Source organism: Gopherus flavomarginatus, chromosome 1, assembly GCF_025201925.1.
Source record: "Gopherus flavomarginatus isolate rGopFla2 chromosome 1, rGopFla2.mat.asm, whole genome shotgun sequence".
NCBI lineage: Eukaryota > Metazoa > Chordata > Testudines > Testudinidae > Gopherus > Gopherus flavomarginatus.
In genome coordinates, this window is record NC_066617.1 from 41147584 (window position 1) to 41168276 (window position 20693).

Genomic DNA, 20693 nt, shown 5'->3' on the forward strand with positions numbered 1-20693 from the left:
TTAGTTCTCAAGGATCTGATTCTGAAAAGTACTGAGAGCCAAATGCAGTTAATGCAAGATTAAGGGTAGCTAATCCTTTATATTCTACAAGAAATGAGCAAAAAACTATGTGAGTTAAGGAAGGAAGGAAAACTGGCTCACCAGCATGTTTCCTTTTCTCCTAAACTGGCGGAAGTCTCTCCCTTGGGAATCCACATTAGCGGAGAGCGTGGCATTGAAAGTAGACATAGGATGACTGGCGGCTCTCCACCAGATTTTCCACATAAAAATCCCACAAGCTAGATTTAGTAAATTATTCCTTTGCACTATGGAATTCCTCACCTTGGTGGTATATTTCTGGACAGACATAGTTGGAGGAGACTGTAACAACACAGCTCCTGCAAGAACCTAAATATGCTTTCCAGAGACTGCAACAAACCAGAAGTACAAGGTGTGGATGGCTCTGGTGCCAAACGAATCCCTAAACTCTGCATACATTTTGGGAGATCTAACAGTTTAAGGGTAAAACCTCCAGTTTCTTCCACAAACGGACAAGCTCTGCCACAGCTCCACTGCTCTAACACCTCCCCATCCTCCTCCTCAACCCCAAACTGGGAGAATTCCATGGATACTCCAATAGTTCCACCTCCCTAGTCACAAATAAGAGAGCAGGGAAGAATGGGACCCTAAATGTATCATGTGACTGAATCTCACTCTATGTCTGTTGCTCTGGGCTACTGCTGGTTTGAAAGGTCTATATAAAGGTGTCTTTGCATTAGGAATATCGTCTTATATATAATTTTGCAGATTTTATTTTAAAAACTCAGTAGACTTCATAACACATAGCAATGATCCATTGAAACAAATCTGTAGTTTTAATGAGGCATTGAAATTAAATCACTAACAATTCCAACTATACATTTTATTTCCTAAAAAGGTATCGTATAGAAATATTACATCCTGATCATTAGAGACCACATAATCCCAACCTTTGACTTATCTTTTTCTACTGTCCCATAAGTAGAAAGTCTAGATAGGCAATGGACATTGAAAAGACACTTTGTGGGGTAATTCATCTCTGAACAAGTGCTAGGTAGGGACATGTCCTGTTCTCAGACTAAGGGATCTTTTGTTAGAAAGAGATTATGAAAAAGATTAATTATACATTGATATTTTATAGCTGTCATCTGACTTTAGCAAAAGTTTGATTAAAAATTCATGTGCAAATACAAACTGTTTTCGTTTTCTTTTCTTTCTTCATCACTTAAACTCAATGGGAGCAGTCTTCTTTCTGCATGGATCTGATTCATCATGATATATTAAGCTGTGTCATTGTTACTTCACTCTTTGGCTATTTTCCCTGCAAATTTAGAGACAGAAGATCATTCAATTTTTTGTCATATGCTTCCATGCTACATTTTCTCTATCTCTTATTAGTTTTCAATATTAAAAGGACAACACCAACTTAAAAACACACACTCTTCTTTTTGTGGATGCTTTTCCTGCCATAGTATTGTTCACTGTAGGTAAGTGATGGGAAATGGCTATAGAAGTTATGCCAAACCAAAAGCATGCAACCGATATGCAGTCTTCCTAACTAGCATGGAATAAAGATAGGTTGGGTCTATAAAAAGGCCAGAGTTTCTGTAATAAGGCAGGCAGTTTCAGCGATGGTCTCCCAAACACACCTGTGCCCCTCAACGACTGGACCTATATAGCCTGTGTCTGAACTGCACAGGCCGCCTGCGAAGAGCAGGAGCTACTAGGGGCAGGGACTTGCCTTTTGGCTGATCCTAAACGTGAAGAGTTGTAGAGTGTCAGTGAGGGCAAGTCACCCTTACAGAGGGGGCAGAGGGAGTTCCCAGGCCAGGCTGAGCACACTAGGTGGCCTGTTTAACCAGCCTTTGGGATCGTCCCTGGCAGAGAGAGCGGGACCGACTCAGGCTGTTCTAAGGCGGAACCTGAACTCAGAAGTAACTTCCGTGGCCCCTAGGACCCTACTGAGCGGGGCTTGGCGAGCACCCACCTTACCCTCTGGGAGCAGCTTCTTTCCCCGGGGCTGCAGGCCCTTCCCTTCCCTTCCCTTCCCCTCCCCTGGCTGCCAGCGCTGCACGCTCCGCGCGTGGCCATTGTGACCTTCACGAGCAGCCCGGGCGCTGAGCCACTCAGGATAAGGGCGGCGGAGCGGGAGGGTCACAAAGCGTCGTTCCCCGGTTCAACCAGCGGCTTGGCTGTTACCGAGCATGCGTCAGCTCCCTGGGCTTGCCCGCAGTGACATCGGCCGAAGCTCGGGCTCTCGGCTGGCTGCTGCTCGACTTGCGGTGGCAGGGTGAGCCCTGCTGCGACCCGGGCCGAGCCGAGCCGAGCCGAGCCGAGCGTGTCGCAAACTGAATGCACGGAAGGACCACACACGTGGAGGGAGGGGACGGAGGGAGGTAGATCAGTAAAAACAGGAGTCCCCACCCCCGTCCCCTCACATTTTGCTACCCCTGAGCCAGTCACCAGAGGCGCGGAGGGGATAGGGTGACTAGATAGCAACTATGAAAAAATGGGACGGGGTGGGGGGTAAATAGGCGCCTATATAAGAAAAAGTCCCCCAAAACGGGTGGTCAGCCTAGCTGGGGCTAGAAGAAGCATTTAGATTTACAGGAGTATATTCCCACCAGAGCCGGGTTCGTAGGCAGTAAAGGCAGTCTGGTGAGACTCAGCTACCTGGCCACGATTTCCGGTATTAAAGTAGCCTGATCGCTTAGCTCCATATTCTGGACTTCTTTGATGGAGCGGAACAAAGTTCCAGAGCTGCAACATTAATTGCCTTAATGCTGCTGGATTTACCAGGCGTGTGGGATAGATGCAGAAAAACTGCTTGCCCTGGTGCACCTTTGAAGTTGAATGGCAAATCAGTACCTCAAAGGAACACTGCTGCCTTCTCCGACTCCACAGGGGATGAGAGGATGGCAGGCAGGAAAGGAGGCAAACGACTTGACTGAAGTGGACCTGAGTCCTAAAGACTGATGGCTCCTTTCTGATTTATTTTTTAATTGCTCCTATTCCTCCCGTCAAAGAACCATCATCAATCTAAAGCAGTGGTTCCCAAACCCATTGCCTAATCAGCACACAGCTGCAGCCCATGTGACATCAAGGGCCAAACAGGTAGTAGTGTATACATAGTGTGGATTTAGCCCACCACCGCACATGGAGAGCTGCGGCTGCATATGTGGCCCACAATGGTAACTAGGTTGAGAACCACTGATCTAAAGTTGATAGAGAAATTTTAAACTGGACTTGCTGACATTTTTAAATGTCTTCCACTGTCACCTCAGTGTCTTAATCCAAATTCTGACTCAGGTCATTTTACTTGTCTTACCTAAATTCTCCCTGCCATTTCAGATGAATGTAGTATTTTTTCACTTCTTGTTGAAACTTTTCTTTAAGTTTGTAATATGCTGTTAACCAGCTGACAATTCTACCTCTAAGGCAGTAAAACTTCAGTGATGGGTGAAGTGACCAGTGTTTTAAGTCCTTGAGGTCCCCTGGTGATAGGTCCACTGGTGAAACACATGACATTATGCCATTGTCATATCATTGGCTTCTCCCCTACCATTCCTGAAAATCAAAAGTTAACTTGCCTGCTGCAAAGTAAAGGACTAAATCAATGGATTCTCTACAGCACTATTACTGTTTGGTGCAGAATACCTCAATTTTTCAAATTAATGCTGATGTCAATGGAAGTTGAGGGCTCTCAGCATCTTATTGGTTTGGGCTGTATAAGAGAATTAAGCCCTCAAAAGGACATGATGGTCCCTTTTTTATTTATTTTCCCTTCAAGTCCAGTGATAAAATAATGGTCTGTTTCTTCATGTCTGATGTGTTGAAAGGCCTTGGTCGATCATAAATTTGAGGAGAAGGCAACCTCTTGGAGACGAGGATTTAGTTTTACAACTGGCAAGTATGTTACCATATAAAAGAAACAGAAAACAACCAGTTAAAATACACTCAAAATACTTCACATAAAACCTTCAGCCGACCCTACCCACACAATGATACATGCGAAACAGTTAAACAAAATACCTAAACCCTGATAGGATGATGTTTTCAGCCTCTCAGTTCTCATTCCATCCATGATGTTTAAAAGTTGTTCCAGTGGTTTTTGCTTTATTTTTGTAAAGACAACATTCCTTTCCACCCCAGTGAACCCAAACGAAACCATTCTTGTTTCTACTTGAACATCAGTTGGGAGTGAACTTTTTCCAAATATTAAAGATACAACATTATAGGAGACCTCTGGGTTTCCAGCCACCTTTTTTTAAACAGTTTTTTTAAACATTCTCGCAAGAATACCTCCCGAGACATTGGAAGCTTTTGGTGAAGGATGGGTGTATCAAACTTTGAATGGTAACATCTAAGACAGAAAGCATCAGCTTTCAATATGGGTCCAGAAGTCTCTGGCAACCTCTGGTGAAGGGTAAATTAGTTGTCCATAAGCTACTGCATCAAATATATGCAAAATCTTAAGGGGATGGAGAGGGTATTTTCCCTTTTTTCCCAGTTGCATAAATGTTTTTAAAGTGGTTCTTGAAAACTGTAAGAGCCTTTGCCATGTATTAAAAATGCAAAAATAAATGAAGCTCCCCAAAAGCAGAAAAGAAAAAGTCCCAATGTAGCTGCAGATCTCCACCCTCGTTATATGTATCCTGACCCTTGGCTTATTCCTTTCTCCTCAAAAGTCTGGGGAAAGAGAGATGGCTTGCAGTGTGCCTTTAACATCAGCTGATTTGGATTATTTCGAACTAAAGGAGGGTATGAATTCCAAAGTCTAAGGCCCGTCATGGAAAATGTTTTGTCAGCAGGGAAAATGCCTCTCAAGCCAAAGGGTCTCTTGTTGTCATGGAAATGCTTATGCTGTCACGAATCCATCTGACTTTGAGATAGATATATGAGAAAGTAGGAGGAATAGATAGGGCTTTATTTTATAATTATCAAAGATTGTTAGCAAAATAAAAATATGAAAAGGGAAAAAAATCACTTTTAGGAAGGATACATTTTCATATGTGAAATAGCAAACAGATTCCAGTGAAACAAGACATTCAGCCCAGCAGTCATCCCACAAAATATTTGTTTTGTTTTTTTCTTTCTGATTAAGTTACAGGGTGAGTCAATAGATTTATAGATTTTGTGCCAAGCAGTTAGAGTTTCGTGACTTTTCAAGGATGATCTAAATTAAGGGTTGTTACTCCTTTTTCACAGTCCATAAATTTGTTACAGAAAAATATTTTAAAGAATTGTATCTTTTCATCTATGCAAACTGGACTTCAATCCACATCTGGACTCCTTGTGATAAATACCTTTATTTTATACAAAAGTAACGAGATGCAAAACACCTTTACAACTCCTACAAAAGTGAAGTATAAGCAAAAATATCAATTATGACCTGTACTCATAACTTTACAAAAGCATTTATCAATTTTATTGACTGCATAATTGCAGTTATATTAGTCTCCTGCAAACAAATGAGACCTACTGTGTATTGCCATATTTATTTAAAAAATCGTATCTCCATAACCCATAAGTAATTTATGACCTTGTTTCCAAAGGGATCTTTTAAAGCAACAGAACACTAAACATTTAGATATTATCAGCAACCTAACATCAAATAATATTCTTACTCAAAAGATAAAGTTGCATTAAGAAATTTCACCTATATATTTCAAATTTATTAGAAAGGTACAGTATTTAGCTTGAAAATAAATTCTGTTATTCCTTGGTCCCTACAGTTGGAGCTATAGCACTGTTTACAAACTGCTACAGTTAAGAAGCTTTAAATCTAACAGTTGATTTTTTGTATTATATTCTACTTGCTGAATCCACCTTACTGAGCCATCTGTACCACAACAGCTTTCCAGGCTTTGTCTTTGTCAAAATCCTTTATGGTATTACTGGAAACCTAGAAGCAAACGGGTTTCAAACAGTATTTTAGTTAATGATTAAAGCAAGCAAATATGCAGAAGAACACAGAAATAAGAATGTGGGCTGATTTATTAAAACATATAAAAACGTTTTCTATTTTGCATTTAAATAGTGGCTTTCATCCTGAAGAATCCTAAAACACTTCAGAAATCATAACCCTACAGCATCACTGAAGTGAAGCCACCCTAGGGTCAAGGGCATCAACTCACTGATCAGGGCCAGTTCCAGGCACCAGCTCAGCAAGCAGGTGCTTGGGGCGGCAGGTCAGGCTCTTCAGCGGCGGGTCCCTCGGCCCCTCTCGGAGGGAAGGACCTGCTGCCAAATTGCCGCCGAAGAAGAAAGCAGCGCGGTGGAGCTGTCACTGATCACGATCGCGGCTTTTTTTTTTTCCTACCGTTTGGGGCAGCAAAAACCCTGGAGTCGGTCCTGCCACTGATGCACAACACATTGCCAAGAATGGCCAATATGGAAATTATGGCTAAGGACACTGGGACAAATCCCTATTTTTACTGAAGTGCCACAGGATCTTCAATATCCATGCATACAGATAAAACGGTTACCCACCTTTTAGTAACTGTTGTTCTTCGAGATGTGTTGTTCATGTCTATTCAAAGTAGGTGTGCGCGCGCCGCGTGCTCGCCAGCCGGAAGATTTTCCCCTAGCAGCGTCCGTAGGGTCGGTCCTGGTGCCCCCTGGAGTGGCACCACTACAGCGCCCTCCGACCCTCCACCCCCTTAGTTCCTTCTTGCCGGCACTCCGACAGAGGGGCAGGAGGGTGGGTATTGGAATGGACATGAACAACACATCTCGAAGAACAACAGTTACTAAAAGGTGGGTAACTTTTTTCTTCTTCGAGTAGTTGTTCATGTCCATTCAAAGTAGGTGACTCACAAGTCTAACCTTAGGTGGTGGGGTCGGAGATCACTGCTGACTGGAGTACTGCACGATCAAAGGCTGCATCATCCCTAGCCTGGTGCGTGATGGCGTAGTGTGATGAGAATGTGTGGATGGAGGACCACGTGGCCACTCTACAAATCTCCTGAGTTGGGATCTGAGCCAGGAACGTCACAGAGGAGGCCTGCACCCTAGTGGAGTGGGCCATGACTGGAGGGACAGGGGTCTTAGCTATGCGGTAGCATTCCCGGATGCAGGTCGCAATCCACGAAGAGATTCGCTGAGAGGAGACCGGGAGCCCCTTCATCCTATCTGCCACTGCGATGAAAAGCTGAGTTGAGCGTCTGAACGGCTTGGTACGCTTGATGTAAAAAGCCAAGGTCCTGCGGACATCCAGGGAATGTAACCTCCGCTCCTCATTGGAAGAGTGTGGTTTTGGATAAAACACCGGGAGAAAAATATCTTGACCCATGTGGAACTGTGAGACAACTTTGGGTAGGAAAGCCAGGTGAGGTCTAAGTTGGACCTTGTCCTTACAGAAAACAGTGTATGGGGGCTCGGATGTTAACGCCCTGAGCTCCGACACCCTCCTGGCCAAGGTGATCGCCATCAGGAAGGCGATCAGGACAAGTACAACAGGGAGCATGAAGCCAGAGGCTCAAAGAGAGGTCCCAAGAGGGCGAAGAGGACCAGATTCAGGTCCCAAGCAGGGGCCGGCTGATGAACATGCCGAAATAGCCTGTCCCTACCTTTGAGGAAACGCCCAACCAGCGGGTTCACAAACACCGAGGTACCCCCCTCTCCCAAGATGGCCGCCGAGTGAACACGAATCAAGGAGAGGGAGAGGCCCAGTTGTCTGAGGTGGAGCAAATAGTCTAGGACAATGGGGATTGGGACCTCCAGTGGATTGTGACCTCGCTGACCCGACCATATGGAGAAGCGCTTCCATTTGGCCAGGTAGGTGGCCCTAGTTGACGGTTTCCTACTACCGAGCAGCACTTGTCTGACCTGCTGGGAGTACTGCATCTCCACCGGGTTCAGCCATGGAGCATCCATGCTGTGAGGTGAAGGGACTCTAGGTTCGGGTGGCAGAGGGAGCCCCAGTGCTGCGTGATCAGGTCCAGGAGCAGGGGCAGCATCAGGGGCGCCTGAACGGACGTGCAGGAGTGACGTGTACCAATGTTGGCGCGGTCACTTCGAAGCTATCAGGATTACCCGTGCGTGGTCCCTGTGAATCTTCAAAATCACCCTGCGTATCAGGGGGATCGGAGGAAAGGTGTAGAGCAGACCGACCCCCCAAGACTGTAGGAAGGCATCCGACAGAGACCCCTGACTGCAGCCCAGGAGGGAGCAGAACCGTCGGCACTTTCTGTTTTCCCTCAAGGCGAACAGGTCTAACTGGGGAAAGCCCCAGAGCTGGAAAATTGAGCGTACCACATCCCATCAGGGGGACTACTCGTGACCCCGGAACGAGCAGCTGAGGGTGTCTGCCAAACCGTTCTGCTCCCCCGGAAGGTAGAACGCTGTCAGGTGGGTAGCATTGTGGACGCAGAAATCCCACAGCGCGAGGGCTTCCCTGCACAGGGGAGAGGAGCGTGCACCCCCGTTTGTTGATATAAAAGACTGCCGACATGTTGTCCGAGAGGACTGAAACACATCTGCCGGCCAGGTGGGACCAGAAGGTCAAACAAGCCAGGTGAACCGCTCTCAGCTCCCTGACATTGATATGCAACCCGAGGTCCTCCGGCGACCACAAGCCCTGCGTCCTGAGGTGTCCCAGGTGCGCTCCCCAACCCCGATCCAAGGCATCCGTTACCAGGGAGAGGGAGGGTTGAGAGGCAGCGAAGGGGACACCCATGCACACTTTCTGCGGTCGAGCCACCACCGCAGTGAGTGGGGAATGGACACCACTGAGTCCAAGGGGTCCCGGGCCAGGCAATATACTGTCGCTAACCAGGACTGTAGCGGGCGAAGCCAGAGTCTGGCATGGTTTACCACATAGGTGCACGCTACCATGTGACCCAACAGCCGGAGGCAAACTCGTGCGGTGGTAATCGGGGTGCTGTGCAGTCTGAGGATGAGCTCTGAAATTGCACAGAACCTGGATTCCAGCAGGTACGCTCTGGCGTGGGTGGAGTCCAGAACTGCTCCTATGAACTCTATTCGTTGCGTCGGAGACAGGGTGGACTTGGCTTCATTTAAGAGGAGGCTGAGATAGAGAAAGGTCTGCCTGATGAACGACACCTGGGTCTCCACCTGCTCCTTGGAGCGACCCTTTATGAGCCAGTCGTCCAGGTAGGGAAATACCTGGATGCCCCGCCTGCACAGGAAGGCTGCCACGACTGCCATGCACTTTGTGAAGACCCTTGGACCAGCTGACAGGCCGAACGGGAGCACCGTGAACTGCAGATTGGCGTCGGCCACGACAAACCTAGGTACCGACGGTGTCGGGGAATTATGGAAATGTGGAAATAAGCATCCTTTAAGTTGAGGGCGGCGTACCAATCTCCTGGATCCAGGGAGGGAATAATCGAGGACAGGGAGACCATGCGGAACTTGAGCTTTCGTACAAACTTGTTCAGCCACCGCAAGTCTAGGACGGGTCTCAGGCCTCCTTTCGCCTTCGGTATTAGGAAATACCGGGAGTAGAAGCCTTTGCCCCTGAGCTCCCGAGGGTTTTCCTCCACCGCCCCTGCCTCCATGAGGGACTTCACTTCTTGACTTAGATGTTGCTCGTGAGATGGGTCCCTGAAGAGGGATGGGGAGGGGGGGTGGTGGGATGGGAGGGAAGAGAACTGGATAGAATATCCCCTCTCTACCGTGCGGAGCACCTAGCTGTCTGACGTGATTCAGGACCAGGCACAGTAGAAGGGGGACAGACATGACCCAAAGGTAGGGGTAGAAGGATCCAGGGTGCACGAGGCTGAGTCTGCCGCATCTAGGGCAGCCTGGAGAGAGGCTCGGGAGATCAGCTTCCCCTCCTCCACCAGGACCGAAAACTCTGACCTCGAGTCCTTGGGAAGGAGCTCCGTAAACTTCGACATGGCTGAATACGTGTTATGACCATATCGGCTTACAATTGCCTGTTGGTTGGCAATGCGGATTTGTAGGTCTGCCGTGGAGTACACTTTTCTGCCAAAGAGGTCGAGTCTTTTAGTGTCCCTGCTCTTTGGTATTGACCCCTGAAACCCTTGAGGCTCCCATTGGTTGGCCGCATCCACCACCAGGAAGTCCGGGCACGGGGTGAGTGTACAAGTGTTCGTGCCCTTTAGAGGGGACGAAATAGCACTGCTCCACTCTCTTGGCAGTAGGGGCCAGTGAGGCTGGCGTTTGCCATAAGGTGCGGGATGTATCTGCTATGGTCTTTATCAGCGGGAGAGCCATCCTGGATGCCCCAGAGGGAGCCAGGATGTCTACTACAGGGTCTGCATCCACCTCGATTTTCTCAGCTTGGATTGCAAGGCTCTGAGCTGCTCGCCAGAGCAGCTGTTGGAGGATTTGAGTGTCCTCCAGGGCCGGTGCCGCAGCTGTGCCAGAGACCACATCATCCGGGGAGGAAGACGAGGAAATTACATGGATCGGCCCTTCCTCCAGTGCGTGCAGTCCTTCGGGGTCCTGCGGCACACGGTACTGTGGTTGCGGGGTCAGTTCCAATTCTAAATGCGGCATCGCGACTGGTACAGGGGTCGCCAGTGAGAGGCTTGGCGTATCAGGCGGTGCCTGCTGAGCCCGAACTGTAGCCGCTGGCGGTGCTGCTGCCCGACTTGGGGGTGCTGAACTTGGATATGCCACACCCCTGCCCAGCGACGGTGCCGGTGGAGGAGGCAGCTGCACCGGGGCCACCGACGCCGAGGAGACCGAAGTTGACCTTGATCGAGGACCAAACGCCTGGCCTACCAACTGGTGGTAGGCCCAGGGGGTCCAAAACAGCCACTGCAAGGGCGGATGCCATTGCTGCTGCCACTGTGGGTAACGCTGATGGCTCACCTCCGAAACCGATCTCCTGCTCCGCAACCGGCTGGAGCGGTAGGAGTCTGCCTCTGAGTCTGAAGTCTCTGAGTACGAGGACCTGGAGGAGCAGCACCCGGTGCCGTTGGAGAGCGGTGCTGAGGTGGCGGGGAGCTTCTTATCTGGTCCGGTGCCGCCTTAGCAGCGCGGTGCAGGGAGGGAGGCGACAGCATGGCCAGCTTGCCCCTCGATTGTACTGGGGGACGGGCTGCGGTAGGCAACTCCCTACGGTGCGGGGAGGCTGGCACCAGGAGTCCCATCAAGTCTGAGGCTGCCTCGAATGCCCCCAGTGTCAAAGGGAGGCACAAGTCTCCGCTGAGGTCCAGGGATCTAGGCCGGTCTGGACTCGACTGCCCTCTCTGTGGTGCAGGAGTCGACGGAGCAGCCGAGGGCTGTAGCCCAGCCTGTCCGCTTGCACCCGCGGACGGCGTCGGCCTCGGGTCCTGGTGGGGTGACCGTTCCCTCACCGGCTTTCTCTTCTAGCAGGCACCAGCGACGGTGAGCGGTGCCGCACTGAGGCCAACTTCCTATGACCCAACTCTGTCTGGTGCCGGGTTTTAGACGACTTGGGCTGGGCTCTAAGTCCTGATGCCAGTGCCGGGGCACTCCGCACCGAGGAAGACGTGCTGGGCACCGCCTTGGCCGTGGGCATGAATTTCCCGCAGTCCTTGCAGAGTTTAAACCCGGGGGACCCGAGCATGCCCCAGCGGGTGACGAAAACTTGGGGGGGAACCCCCCAATTACCCAGAACTATATACAATGACCTAAGTAAACTAACTATAATGTAACTATATACACTGACTATACACAAGGATAGGACACTGCTAACTTGCTATGCACAAGAGAAGTTCCAGCTAGCCATCACCGGCGGTAAGAAGGAACTGAGGGAGTGGAGGGTCGGCGGGTCCCTTTATAGGGCGCCATAGAGGCGCCACTCCAGGGGGCGCCAGGGCCAACCCTACGGACGGCTGCTAGGGGAAAATCTTCCGGCTGGCATGCATGCAGCGCGCGCACACCTACTTTGAATGGACATGAACAACCACTCGAAGAAGAATCATGGATTCCAAAGCCAGAAGGATCCATTGTGATATCTAATCTGACCTCTCATATAACATAGGCCATAGAACTTCCCCAGAATAATTTTTTTTGAACTTGAATATATATTTATTTAAAAATCCAATCTTGATTTAAAAATGGTCAGTGATGGAAATCCACCATGACCCTTGGTAAATTGTTCCAATGGCTAATTACCCTCAGTGTTAAACACTGACATCTTATTTCCAGTCTGAATTTGTCTACCTTCAACTTTCAGCCATTGGATCTTGTTATACCTTTGTCTTCTAGATTGAAGAGCCCCTATCAAATATCAGATATTGATCCCCACGTCGGTACTTACAGACTGTTGTCAAGTCACCACTTAAAGCCTTTTTGTTAAGCTAAATAGATTGAGCTATTTTAGTCTATCACTATAAGGCATGTTTTCTAATCCTTTAATCATTGCCATGGCTCTTCATTGAACTCTCTCCAATTGATCAACATCCTTCCTGAATTTTGGACACCAGAACTGGACACAATACTCCAGCAGCGGTAACACCGGTGCTAAAAACAGAGGTACAATAACCTCTCTACCTTTATTCAAGACTTCCCTGTTTATGATCATATTAGCCCTTTTGATCATATTAGCCCTTTTGGCCACAGCATTGCACTGGGTGCTCATGTTTAGTTGATTATTAACCATGACCCCCAAGTCTTTTTCAGAGTCACTGCTTCCTAGGATAGAGTCCCCCATCCTGTAAGTATGGTCTACATTCTTTGTTACCAGATGTATACATTTACATTTAGCCCTATTAAAATACATATTGGTTGTATATGCCCAGTTTACCAAGCAATCCTGATTGCTTTGTATCAGTGACCTGACCTTTTCATTATTCACCACTCCCCCCAATTTTTGTGTTATCTTGGAACTTTATCAGTGATGATTTTATGTTTTCTTCCAGGTCATTATTAAAAATGTTAAATAAAGTAGGGCCAGGAGCTGATCCATGCAGGAACCCACTAGAAACACCAGCTCGGTGTTGATTCCCTGTTTACAATTACATTGAGATATATGTTAACCAGTTTTCAATCCATTAAATATGTGCCATAGTAATTTTTTATTATTTTAGTTTTTTAATCAAAATGTAATGTGGATACCAAGTCAATTAAATTACAGAAGTCTAAGCATATTACATCAGCACTATTACCTCTATCAACCAAACTTGTCATCTCATAAAAAAAAACATATCAAGTTAGTTTGACAAGATCTATTTGCCATAAGCCTATGTTGATTGGCTTTAATTATACTACCCTCCTTTAATTCATAAAGTAGGACTTTGGTTTTTAAGATTTCAGCTGAAAACCCTACATAAAGAAGTAAATACTTTGAAGCAGGGCTTGTTCTGTGTTTGTACAGCACCTAGCACAATGGGGCCCTAATCCATGACTGAGGCGCTTAGATGCTATTGCAATACAAATAATAATAACTATAAAAGACAATTCAGTTTTACCGAATTTGAAAAGATGATGAAGCTTACTCAGCCTGGCTGGGATTCAAATGTATTGTTCCAGGGAATTTAGGAATATTAATTCATATATATATATATATATATATATATATATATATATATATATATATATATGATTATATGCTGTATTTTGAAGTTTTGCAATATATATATATATATATATATATATATATATATATATATATATATATATATATATATATATATATATAGTTATTTTTGCGATAGAGCATTTTCAAAATAAAATCTTTGAATAGTCTGATATTTAAAAAATAATAATCAAAACAGGTTATAGGTATTATGAAAAGTTCTAAACATCTTTACTTCTGTCCTTAACATTTTTCTTTTAAAAATATTTTTTTCTAAAAAAGAATTAATAAGCACTTCAGTGCTGCCTCCTGTAGCTGGTATGGGGAACAAATCACAGCTTCAAAGCTGCCAAATGTACTAGGTAGGTAGATGGGAAGTAGCAGTGTTCCACTGGAGCAGAACTGGGTGCTGCTGAGTGAAGTGTTAACAGCTATAGGAAAAAGAGCACGGTCCTTAGCGTTTGGAAGACCTGAATGGAGGTTGGTCTTGGACAGAGACATTTTTAATTCCGATGGCTGTGCTTGTGTTTGTATCCAGTGAGGCTCCTCTCCAACAGACAAAGCAGCAGTAACTTTAAATCAGTTCAACCACGGTGAAACCTCTGTGTTGTTGACCTCCTCAGAAGTTGCTTGGGAACTAGACATTCAGGGAATACTGCATGTGCTGAACACATGCTCCAAAATATGGAGTAAGATATCCACTGTATTAATTACTTAAAGCACACACAATGGAGCCCAAGTCCTGGTCACGTCATACTGAGGAGGACAAGAACATTGTCAAGAATTTAGTAGACTTGCTGGCTGCAGCTGAATAGGAAGTGCTCCCCTGGCTTCAGGACATGAGCAGCTGTTAGTCATTGTCAAGCCTATCTTTGGGTGAAGGTCAGCTCTGGCAGGGGAAGGTGTGTCACAAGGATGGCCCATTAAGGGAATTTAGATGCCCAGCCCACCTCAGCTGCAAGGAGGTTCTTGGGAGGTGGCAGTGCCCCTTCTACACTATCCTTCAGAGAATGCCACTTTAGAGGCTTCAGTAGGAACCTACAGCATGTGATTAATAATAAAACATCTTTATTAATTAAATAGCTATTACCTATTTTATGCATAATGGGTCAGATCTCATTTATTCAGGAAAATATACCTCACTGAGCCAACAAAGTTATCAGATGAGGAGTTCAGCAGACCCTAGGATAAACTTTAGAGCTTGCGGAATCCAATGGGACTCATCACATTACACTCACCATACACATTTATTTGTTCTCCAAAAAGGCTTGTATAAATATAGTCCTTCTATACTAATTTTGTATTAGCACCAAATTCTCATAAATATATTGGCTCACTCTTAATTCTACTAAGTCCCGATATATTTCCATAATATTTTTTTTCTGAATAGAAACAGCCAGCAAAAGAGGACATTTATCTTTTTCTTTTAAATTAGTTTAATGAATTTGCTTGTGAAAGGTGCCAAATGGAGAGAATTGAAGATTACTGTACATTTCCCCAGAACTGATACAGGACTAGACATGCAGTTCAAGATTCCTCACACTGTTTAATATCCTCAACCCTAACCTTGAGTGACCAGAGCATAGATTTAGTCACAGCCTAATTTGACCCTGGGCTTCTTTGCTGATACTTCTAACAAGAGTGCCAGTAGGTGGGTTTTGGGGGTTGTTTTTTTTGGTTTGGTTTGAGGTTCTTTTGGCTGGCACACTTGTCTGCTAGGAACTTACCAACGGTAGCAATGGATTCTCCATCACTGGCTATTTTAAAATCAAGGTTGGATGTTTTTCTAAAAGATATTCTCTAATTCAAATACAGCTATCAGATTTGAAGCAGGAATTAACTCAGAGAAGTCCTATGGCCTGTGTTATGCAGATCAGACTAGAAGATCACAAAGGTGTTTTCTGGTCTTAAAATCTACGAAGGTCACACAGACAATCTATGACCTAGGTAGGAATAGAGCCCAGATCTTGATCTTAGTAATGGGCTTCAATCTCAAGGCCCTTCTTCCTCTCAAGCAAACAGCTGGCCTTACCCACAGAAGAAATGTGCAGGGCTGCTGGCTAGAAATAACAAGCATTTTACTTATAAACTGAACAGTTCATTCTGGAAATAACTGAGAAACAAACCCAGCAAATCATTTTTACAGTCACTCTTCATAAGTGTTACCACTCTTTAAGGGTTCCATGTCCCATTACTTATACCACAGAATATCTCAAGTCAACTAAGAAAACTATTACTGTACTGAGTATCCTAATTTAACCAAGCAAATAAGTCATTCTGGTTGAAATTAAGCCTTAGAATGAATAAAAACATCCTTTACATTTTAAAGGGCAATTTTAGGTGATAATTGGGAATAAATTGCTCGAATATTACAGAAAATCATTCACAAACTATAGATCTTATAAAATTATAGTCAGATATTAGACGCTTACCTCCACTGTTCTGTACTCCTGTTTATTAATCTGTGGCATTCCCCAAGATGAATCATTCAGCTTCATTTTTGTCTTGTAACTTACACACTGGATGACAGTGCCAATGGTAAGCATTGCCTGAATTAACAGCATCAGCATCAGAAGTAACAGAAGTATATCATAAGATTGCTAAAAATAAAAATGTGTATAAGTTGTTAGGTGTTTAACTATCATACGTGTCTTTTCGCCTTCTCTCACTTCATATTTTCTGGAGTTCTCCCACAGTTTACAAGTCTCAGTATGACACCTTATTTTTTTCTCTAACTAACTGATCAAATACTTGGTTGTTTTGGAAAACTAAACTGCACTGAAAAGTCTTGAACAGAGTTGAGTGACGTGTTAGTTTTGGTTTGGTGTAAATCATTTACTTTCTATTCACATATCTTTGACTACCTGGGCATAAAGCCCTCAGGAAACTTGAGCTGGTGCAGAATGTAGTAGTACATTTCCTCAGCAACACAGGGAACTGGGATCTACAAACTCCACTAATTTTTTCCCCAAACCAAGCTTTGAATGAATCCAAGTGTTCACAGATGAACATTTAGCACTCTATGCCACTGTGCCACTTACTGGTAGGCATCCTAGGAAATGAGTTGAAATAAATTATTCTTCATGTAAGGTTTAGAACTTTGAAGTTTGTTAGCCACAATTTTATGAACACTTGCTGAGCTCTTATGGAAAAATTCTATGGAATTTAAATAAAAAATAATTACATTCTTATAGGTTATTTTTAACCATTCTATAGAATATGATGGAGAACTATAACCCTGTTATAGTCTTCTATAGGGTGGTTCAAAATAACTATAGAAAGGATAGTTTTAGGATGTTATATAAGTTTTTAGAGTAATTTCCAAAACATTTTAGTCATTCTCCATAATACAGCTCTCTATATTCTTATGATACATAACTCATAATATTCTTTATTTACTCTATCTGAATTGCTAATTGGTGGATGCTAATTTTTCAAAAGAGTAAAATACGTACTTTAACTGCTGGTGGATAATTTTTAAAGATGTCAATAACTCGCATGATACTGAAGGATAAGTATCCAGAAGCAGTGAACAACAATGGAGAAGTGACACTGCTTATGGCAATCAGGACTTCAACCTAGTTAAAACAAGATATTAAACTTTAAATTAAGATGTTAAACTTGTGTTAAATAAATAAAAATAAGAGCAAATAACATTGGTTCTTGATTCCACTTCTGCCTGCAGCAAGTGTAATGGGAGTGTGTGGTAAAAATATATAGGAATGGCCCAATCTGCAAGCCACCCATGCTCAGATCTCTCCTCTAAGTATGTACAGAAGCAGGAGTTCATATTGATTATAGAAGCTAAATGCTACTAGCAAAGAACTCTATTGCTTTGTAGTACATATAAACTCATTTCCAGTCAAAGTTCAAGAAGGTTGTTGTTTTGTTTTGTTTTGAATATGTCTTTCAAGTACAGGCAGAGGAAACAAAAATGGATTAGGGACACTATTCCGCTAGCATAGAAGGGACACTATTTTTTTTTCGTTTACATGAAACAGTGAGAATTACAGCCAAACATTATGTGATCTATACATGCTAAATAACTAAACCAACAGATTCTGGTGGTTTCAGGTACGTATCCTGATGACAATAATGGACTGGTTTTCATTCAAAGATAATTCTGTAGGGTCAAATTCTGTTTCAATTACTGCCATAGATCACTACTGTCTTAAGTGTGGCTGCGTGAGTCTAACTGAGAACAGAATTTGGACTACTAGCTGTTTGGTGAGGCAGACCCATTTTGTGTCCCTGCTGACTCTCCTTACCATCTCTGTAGTAATGTCCACAACTTCCCCTGAAATATCCAGTACAAATACATATTTTGTACATTTTAATCAATTAAACATCTGTTTTGGTTAATGCACTAATGGTATATCGCATGAGGAAAGCCAACTGAACTCTATTTTAGTACAATTAACTTTATAAGTACACAGCCAAGCACTCCATTGGCCTCCTTTCTAACAGTATTGAGTATTCCCAGGACCCCGACATCTATTTTGTTATATTTAGTATATAACTTTTTATGGTCACTTTACAGTGAACATATATTAGTTGTATGATTATCATCAAAGGACTTTATTCATAATATTCCATTATAGCACAATATCTGAACATTACACATATACTTACCAAACATTTACTTGGATATTCAGCAGCTACATGACTTGCAATGGCACTTGGAAAGCACTGAAAAGAACACAAAGGCATTAGAAAACATTAAGAACTAGCTCCTCGGCTGGTGTAAATTGGCATAGCTTCATTGACTGCAGTGGAGCTATATTGATTTACATTAGCTGAGAATCGGGTCCTCAGTTTGCTCCAAATAATGTGAAATTTTGTTATAAAGTTAAAATTTTGTATAAAACTGTATAGGTAATATTTATGGTACTAATTTAATGGGGAGAAAAATTACCTCAAAAACTTTATTGCCATTAATGGAGTGTTCTGTAATACTAAATCTATACCTATCAAGATGAGACTATTATCCACGTAGCCTAAGTCAGTAGGTCTTCCATGTGCTAACATCCTACTGAGCTTGAATTTAGCACGCTAAAGGATTCTGGGTGAATGTAAGCATGGATCCAGCGGCTTCTCCACTACCTGTCCCCTCAGTGGTATGGAGGCATGCACAGTCACCCCTTATGAATCTTCTTCTCCTATCTGCAGCTCTCATTATGTTGTTATCATCATGAAGGGTTTTACACTGAGGTGAATGTCCACCGCCAATTATTGGCAGGTTCAAGTATGTAATTGGGACAGCCACTTAATCAAGATGATAGGCTGACAATGGCATCCTAAGGATTTCACTGTAGTGAAATTCAACCCAGATATTTAATTTTGCAGACTGAAAGATGATAATTTAAAAACATGGATCTGTTTAGTAAAGAATAGCCCCTTTAACAGCCTTATTTTATTGCTGATTTCAATGGGAATTTTACCTAAGGAAGGCACTTACATTCTAATACAGTGTTGTAAATCAAAAAGCAAGCATGCTAGATAATCTAGCACTATCATTAAAAAGCATTAATTTTTTGTAAGGCAGCGATTGAAAATTAATTTGAGAGCCAAATAAACATCAGGCTTAGAGAGACAATGTATAAAAAGCTACATTTAATAGTGTAGTACTTACAGCCACTAAGATCCAAAAGAATGTTACTGAAAGGTATGGACCTGAGACTAAGACATCCATATTCAAAGCAATTATTCCACCAAATACTGCAGAAATTCCAATAATCACTTCAATTACCTGAAAAAAATTAGAGAACCAAAATAATTAGCAATGAATTTGACTACGTTTTTACAGTCATTTCAATTGTGTAGGTAGGATGCCTCCTAGACATTAATGGATGCATTTATGACATGAGAAATGTTTAAGGCCAATACTACACTTATGAAAGACTACCGCAAAGGTTCCATTAGTTAAAATGGAAGTAGGACTGGCCCCATTCTACGTTTAAAATTTTATTCAGTGTATCCAATAAAAAAATAAATGGTCATGTCTGCAATTGTTTCTTATTTAATCATCAAGTAGACTTTTCCTTCCTGTTTAGGACAGTTGGAATTTATCGTGCAACATCAATGCATATCTCATGTTCATGTTGGCACATTATAACAAGCCTGTTCCTGAAACTATTACACACAGAACCTCACTGGCTTTAAAGGAGTTCAGTATGTGAAAAGATAAGAGAATAAATTCATATATCTCAAGAAAACAAAGCTTTTCTTACTGAACAGGATTTCAGAATTCGAGTAGGAAAGCTGACATCATTCAAAACGCTGGTACTGTCATATACGGTACTCTAAAGGTAAAAAAGAAACATGATCTGAAAGAAGTATGCAGTTTAGCAAGGGCCAGGTTGTGGCTTGACTCTACACAGTATAAGGGGCAGTCAGTCGCATCCTCGCAATCACTTGTGAAGTCTGCCTGCAGCTTGATTATAAGGTTGTGAGGAAGAGCAGGTGTTGCATGCCCTGTTCCCAGGGAATGAGTAGAGCATTGGTTCCACCCCCTACCACACTGGCCACAGCAGACGATCAAAAGCGAAGGGTCAGCAGCAAATTTCGTTCCCCTGGGAGCAAGTGGGGAGCAGGGAAGGAATCACAGCTCTCCGAATCACAATTTTTTTCTATACCATATCAGGATGTTGTATAAATGTTTGCTACATAGCTTTGCATAGCAAACAGCATTACCACTGGATTACAAAATGGCATAGATTCAGGGCCAGTTTCCCACAGTGCAGCACATTTGCACTAATACAGTGTTGCAAAAGGGCCATAAATTTGTCAGATCTCTCAAGATGAGGATTCTACCAGTGTGGGATAGCTATCTCTGATGCCAGCACCTCACCCACTGCAGTTCATGGTATAGGAAACATCTGTGGGTGTTTGCTTCATTCTGTGAAGAAGCATGTGCTGTTGCAGAAATCATATAAGGTGGGATCTTGAAAAGCGCCTATGTGACTTAAGAGTACAAGTGTCATTGACTTTCTAAATCACTTAAGGTGGTTTTGAAAATCCCACTCACAGCCACAAATCCTGCACCCAGCACTCAGCCCATGCTACCCATGTTAATACTGGGGAACTCTGCATAGGCAATGTGGGAAGGAATCTACTCTCTTCCTCAAGCCCCAGAACAGCAGCAAAGCTTTGTACATATGCATGCCCGAAGGACGGAATGGCTCAGAGTATC

The 20693-nt window shown here is 43.9% G+C and overlaps 2 protein-coding genes across 11 annotated transcripts in view; both read right to left on the reverse strand.

Moving 5' to 3' along the window:
• TTLL8 (tubulin tyrosine ligase like 8) overlaps positions 1-2257 on the reverse strand; it is a 64794-nt gene extending 62537 nt beyond the window's left edge. For 5 of the 7 annotated variants that reach the window (XM_050936128.1, XM_050936131.1, XM_050936129.1 and 2 more), the window contains exons 1-2: positions 2011-2148; positions 1214-1339 (exon numbers count right to left, since the gene is read on the reverse strand). In XM_050936128.1, coding sequence (XP_050792085.1) covers positions 1214-1292 — 79 coding nt within the window. In that variant the 5' untranslated portion in view covers positions 1293-1339; positions 2011-2148. Of the gene's footprint in view, positions 1-1213; positions 1340-2005; positions 2149-2217 lie in introns of those variants that run through there. The other 2 variants (XM_050936127.1, XM_050936126.1) reach the window with 2 other exon arrangements.
• A 2764-nt stretch (positions 2258-5021) lies between these two features.
• The window catches only part of MLC1 (modulator of VRAC current 1), a 39820-nt gene continuing 24148 nt past the window's right edge, over positions 5022-20693 (reverse strand). For all 4 annotated transcript variants that reach the window (XM_050936328.1, XM_050936327.1, XM_050936325.1 and 1 more), the window contains exons 7-12: positions 19732-19803; positions 19134-19250; positions 18134-18190; positions 16957-17079; positions 15934-16101; positions 5022-5923 (exon numbers count right to left, since the gene is read on the reverse strand). In XM_050936328.1, the coding sequence (XP_050792285.1) occupies positions 5849-5923; positions 15934-16101; positions 16957-17079; positions 18134-18190; positions 19134-19250; positions 19732-19803 (612 nt within the window). In that variant the 3' untranslated portion in view covers positions 5022-5848. The remainder of the gene's footprint in view (positions 5924-15933; positions 16102-16956; positions 17080-18133; positions 18191-19133; positions 19251-19731; positions 19804-20693) is intronic.